Source organism: Drosophila gunungcola, chromosome 3R (assembly GCF_025200985.1).
Source record: "Drosophila gunungcola strain Sukarami chromosome 3R, Dgunungcola_SK_2, whole genome shotgun sequence".
NCBI classification, from domain to species: Eukaryota; Metazoa; Arthropoda; class Insecta; order Diptera; family Drosophilidae; genus Drosophila; species Drosophila gunungcola.
In genome coordinates, this window is record NC_069139.1 from 19,336,325 (window position 1) to 19,341,926 (window position 5,602).

Sequence of the window (5,602 nt, forward strand, 5' to 3'; positions counted from 1 at the left end):
GAAAAGTCGGCAGCGGTAAGAGCAGCGCATTAAGTTGGACCCGCCCCGTGGTAAGCAGCCATTTCACTCACTCGCAGGCAAATATGCCATATCTCTGGGGTAGATAAAATCCACAAGGCAGGGGTGAAAAAGATGGCTATAGCGAGTGCAGAGTGTGGTAGTATGCTGTTTCCCTTTCCGACCCGTTTAACTGGTTTGGCCTGCGCGAGAGAGAGAGAGACTTTCCAAAGGCAAAGGCAACGGAAACGGCAGCCGCTCCGCTCTCATCGACATTCGAGCAGCGCACACTTGGTGGTGCCGCCGCGCTCTCCGGATTTATTCAGACATCGAACGTCGTCGAGAGCACACGTCTATATCCGCCGTCTTCCGACCGAAACGAGCGCGTCGATCGCTATTGAGTTAAAGTCCCCAGACCCCGAGTGCGTGTGTGATTTACAATTTATAAAAATACATATTAAAGCGTTTCCAATGCTTCGCTTAGTGTGACAAATATTAAAAATAAAAAAAACAAAAGAGTTGATAGGCAAAAAAGAACTGCCCAGAGGATTACAAACGCACCGTTTTCTGACCCAAAAAAGCCGCCAACATAGCCGAACTAACCGCCGTATTTATGACTAAGATGATTCCGCCGGTTCCCACCGCCGCCGCAGCCGTCATGATGCCCACGCCCAAGCAGAAGATCGGATTCAGCATCGAGTCCATTGTGGGCAACGATGTCAGCACTGCCGCCGGCAATTCGACGCCGGAGCTATCGTCCGGCCCCCAGAGTCCGCCGCCCGGCGAGCGGAATGTGCCCGGTTCGCCGCCACAAACGCCGCCCGCAACTTTGACTTTGATACCCGGCTCACCTCCGCACCACCTGATGGCTCCTCCTGCCCACGGATTGCCCTATCCGCATCCACAGCAGCAGCAGCAGCAGCACCAGCATATGCCACCTCAGCCACATCCGCATCCGCATCTATCGCCCGCCCAGCAGCACGTTCTGCACCAGCACCTACTCATGCAACAACAACAACAGCAACAGCAGCAGCATCAGCATCCTGGCACCCCCAAGAGCCACCAGGACATCCAGGAGCTGCTACAGCGACTGCATCACAACGCCGCCATGGCCAGCGGATTGAGTCCGCTGCAGACACGCCTCTCCCCCGAAACGGAGCAGCCTCAAAAGCCGGTCTCCATCAAGCGCGAACGCTCACCTGCACCACCTGCCCTGGAGCAGGCGGAGAATCCCGCCCAGCGCATCCAGCCACCGCACACTCCTCCAAAATCCGTGAGCCCTCAATCTTCGCAGCCCTCTTCGTCGCCCACTCTGCTCATCAGCAGCCCGCATGCCACGCCCCCGCAGCAGCACCAGCAGCAGCCGCCCAACTATCCAAAGCCCGCCATGATGCATCCCGGAGGAGCGGGTCCCGGCATGATGATGCCGGGCATGCCACCGGCCGGCCTTGTTCGACCCTTTCCCATGGGACCCGGCGGACCGCCAATGGCGCCGGGACAACCGGGCATGCCGGACATCAAGGCCCTGCCGCCGTACATCAACGCTCCGCCGGAGATGCAGCCGCAGCACAATCCGCATCTCATTGCCGCCGCCCAGTTCCAAATGGCCGCCGCCCTGCAGGCCGGTCATGTGTTGGGTCCTGCGGCTGCGGCCGCTGCTGCCGCCGGCCTGCCGCCCCACGCCGCCCAGTTTATGCCCAATCCGGGCATGGCCAGGGATAGCTATCAGCTGTACCCCTGGCTGCTCAGCCGCCACGGAAGGATCTTTCCACACCGATTCCCTGGAAGTAAGTATCTTAGATATTAGATATTAGAATAAGGTTTTGCAGGGGGACAAAAAAGAAAGGGATTGAGATAATAGTAGTAAAACTTTTAGTACAGGCAAATATTTTCCAAACAAAATGTGTACTAATAATCAGCTTCTATTGATTGTGATTAAAAACACTATTTTCTTAATGATATTTTAATCATAATTTGTAATAAAAGATAGACCTATATTATTTAGTATGCGATTAATGATGCTAAATGTTAAAGATATTGGTTAAAATACTTTTCTATAAAAAAGAGGTCCCGATATTTAAATCAGTGAGAATTAAATACTATATCTTATTAATATATCATGCAGTGGATTCCTAACTGGAGCTTCTTTTCTCTGTAGTATTTAATCTAAAAGAATCGATGACTAACCAGAACCCTTTCTTTTCTGCTCTTTTTCAAGGTTTTCTGGTGCCCCCGTTCCGCAAACCCAAGCGCATTCGCACCGCCTTCTCCCCCTCGCAGCTGCTGAAGCTGGAGCACGCCTTCGAGAGCAACCAGTATGTGGTGGGGGCGGAACGCAAGGCCCTGGCCCAGACCCTCAATCTCTCCGAGACGCAGGTGAAGGTGTGGTTCCAGAACCGCCGCACCAAGCACAAGCGGATGCAGCAGGAGGACGAGAAGGGCGACGGCCAGGGATCGCAAAGGAATATGCACAACGGCAGTGGCGATGAGGACGACGACGAGCTGATCGACATGGAGATGGACGAGTGTCCCAGCGATGAGGAGCACGAACTGGACGCCAGTCATTGAATACAAAATCCAGGAGATAATCCTGCGGCGGTCCGTGAGTTCCTTACCCTGGCGATGGGGTCCAGTTCCAGTTTCGTGGGTTCCCAGTCGAACCAACGCGAAAGTAACATAGTTTGTTTTGTTGTGATATATTCTTAGAGCGTTCTTAAGGCATTTAGGCTAGCTGTACATAGGAAAGTATTAGACACCCATCTCCATCTCTAACTCCATCTCCCTCTCTTTAGATCCGTGCCAAATCCTTGCGAAGAACCGAGGTTGAGTAGAGCTCAAAGAAAGCAAGTTGTTTCCTCTATTGTTTCAAAATATCTGAAAAAAAAAACACTTAAAAAAGAACCTTAGGCTAGAAACCATCTATAACTGTACAAATCTAATGGATTAAGCGTGTAAATATTCATGACAAGCATTACTTTTAATTAGTGAATTTCTCCACAACAAATCGTACTCAAAGCCACTACCTATTGTATAATTCTTGTATATTGTATGACGATCTAGCATTTATTTATGTTTAGTCTTAAGCACGAACCTCTTGAGTCGCTCAACTGCAGCTGGATATTATTTAAACCCGTTTAATATGTAGCCCTATTTGCTAGTAACTACTTCCTAAGCCTAGACATCATGATTGTAAGAAATACACAAAAATATTATCATATTAAATATAAAATATTCATTATGAAAAGAAATCTAAAAAAAAAAATGTTTGTTGGATTTATTTTGGGAACAAAGTTGGGAGTACCTTTATCTTTACAACATCGACATAATTAAAACTCGATTTCATATTTATTATTTAGGGAATGAATACCACATATCGATATACGTATACGTCGAAAATAAATTACAGAAAACATTAGAAGAATACAATATCAAAAACTATTTTATTATTAGTTAATAAGATGTTTGTGGGCAATGTTAAATCTTACAACTAACTATATTTTTAAATCTTTACTTAAAAGTAAATATAGTTTAAGAGCAATTCAACCTTTGAACAAATGTTATAGTTATGGAAGGTACCTTCTTCAGTTAAAATTTCTTGAAATAGCATATTACTTTAGCATGTTTTTTGTTTTTGCATCTCCGCCCCCTTTTAATTAAGTTTGTCCCACTGTGTGACAGAGTTAAAAATTATGCGCCATCAATTAATTAGCGTGTGACATTTAACATTGTTGTTGCTGTTTCTGCCAACTCGAATGGTGACAGGTGTGCCAGAGGAGGAAGTGAGAGGGGGCATAAAGCGAGAGAGGGATATACGGGGAAGGAGGCAACTATAAAATGCATTTAGCGATCGTTATTTCTTATAGATTTCATAAGCATTTTAATTGCACAATTTAAAATGCAAATCGTGTTTTATTGTAGAATTTAATTGAGCGCAGTTCGTGCGAGATCAAAGGGGCAGAGGTGGCTGGTTTAGGGGGGTAGAGTGGTATTGGGGTAGCAAGGAGCCCCCTATGAAAACTGGTTAACGGGCCACTTGAGGTGTGCTAATGATTTAAAAGCCAAATTTATGATTATTGGATCACAAATTTATGCGACATTTGTGGAGAGACAAGTGAGAAGGGGGGTTTTATCGTTATCGGCAAATCGGTAAATTGGCTATCAGCTATCAGCAATCGGCTATCGAATGGGGCCTAATGAATATGCAGTGGCTAACTGCAGTGGGCAAACTGCAAGGCAGCCGGCCCGATTGGACTAGATGATATGGCTAATTAACGGACATAACGAGTCTAATTACTAGCTGTTAACAGCACTAAATTGTGGCACTCTGTCAAAGGTCCCTCTCCATAAAACCAGGGGGTTTGTGGGGGCCAGTGCAATCACAAAGTTTACAATTGCAAAAGGCATAAATCAGAGCAGGCAAATTATATGTTTTCCATTGGCAATCGGAATTGCGGGCATACCTATAAAGCAGCGGCTAATGGCAAGTCTTGTTTGTTTAGCGGGCACGCACATTTGATAGAAACTTCGAGATTCGAGATATCGAGGGGCAACTGTAATTAATAATGGGGCTGGGGCACGCCCCTTGCATATTGGATTGGGGCTTATCTGCTGGCCTGCTTTTCAATAACACTCTTCAAATGTTTCTGTAGAACGAGCAACACTGCAAACACCGAAGGGACCGAAAACGAAACGTAACGAAATCCAAAATCGGAATGAAATCCCTTGCTGATAATTCTCGGAAATTAAAACACAATTTGGTAAGTTGTTGCTGTTGATGATGTTATACATATATCAGACATACATATGTTTGTACAACTTGTTTTGCCTCGTGGCTGGCTTCGTTTTTCTTTTTCTTTTTATTTATTTTTTTTTTTGTTGTGTGTTGATTTGGTTTTCTGAATGCCTCAAAAGGTTTGTTATGCGGCGCGCCCCAAAAAAAGAGATATAGAAATAATAATAACGCATTCACTTTATGGCCAGCACCACGCACAACTTGTTGCCTGTTGTTATTGTTATTTATCCCATAAAGTTTATTAAGTAATCCAATTTGGTTAAATTAGCTGTGTCTCGTCTTGAAGTTATTTCGGATTTTAATTGAGTTTTGGTTTCTCTTTGCAAGTATTGTACACCCCCACCTCTCGAGCTCATTATTGTTTGATGAATTTCAACGATCGCTGATCGATGGCCGACATAATGCAAATTGTCAAGCCAAGATCGCAAGATCGAGGCCCCTTGCTCCTAGCCCCTAGCCCTAGCCCCTTAATGACCATCCTCAAGGGCCGGGTTCAAGATCGGGACGTGCCACATCTCTGTGTTCTGTTTAATGTGTGTTTCCTGGAAGATTAATACGGCGAAATTAAGGAAAATAAATAAATGTCAGCGCTGTACAAGATCGTTATCGCATTTAACAATAATTACCCTGATATGGGATATGCTAACTAATCTGTTAAGCCCGCTGAATCCGGCCCAGGATCGTTCGGAGATGTGGCGATGGCCAACAGGTTTTTGGGCCCGAGACGGGTGTTTAGTGCTTTCCGTTGTCGCCCGGGACAGACATCATCGAAGGTGTCGCCGGCCGCTTGTTGTGTTAAATTAAGTAATTAAT

General features: G+C 45.8%; 1 protein-coding gene across 1 annotated transcript; it reads left to right on the top strand.

Moving 5' to 3' along the window:
• Positions 1–308: 308 nt before the first annotated feature.
• LOC128266269 (homeotic protein empty spiracles) lies at positions 309–3,245 on the top strand. Its single transcript, XM_053002673.1, has 2 exons — positions 309–1,784; positions 2,216–3,245. Exons 1-2 carry the CDS (start codon positions 611–613, stop codon positions 2,563–2,565), a joined length of 1,524 nt encoding a protein of 507 aa, XP_052858633.1. The 5' UTR covers positions 309–610; the 3' UTR covers positions 2,566–3,245.
• The last annotated feature ends 2,357 nt before the right edge of the window (positions 3,246–5,602 follow it).

What these genes read in the sequence shown, in the direction of transcription:
- LOC128266269 (XM_053002673.1), top strand. Translation starts at nt 611, where the DNA reads ATGACTAAGATGATTCCGCCGGTTCCCACCGCCGCCGCAGCCGTCATG. An exon ending in TCCACACCGATTCCCTGGAA is followed by an intron (nt 1,785 to 2,215) that starts GTAAGTATCTTA and finishes CTCTTTTTCAAG; the next exon opens with GTTTTCTGGTGCCCCCGTTC.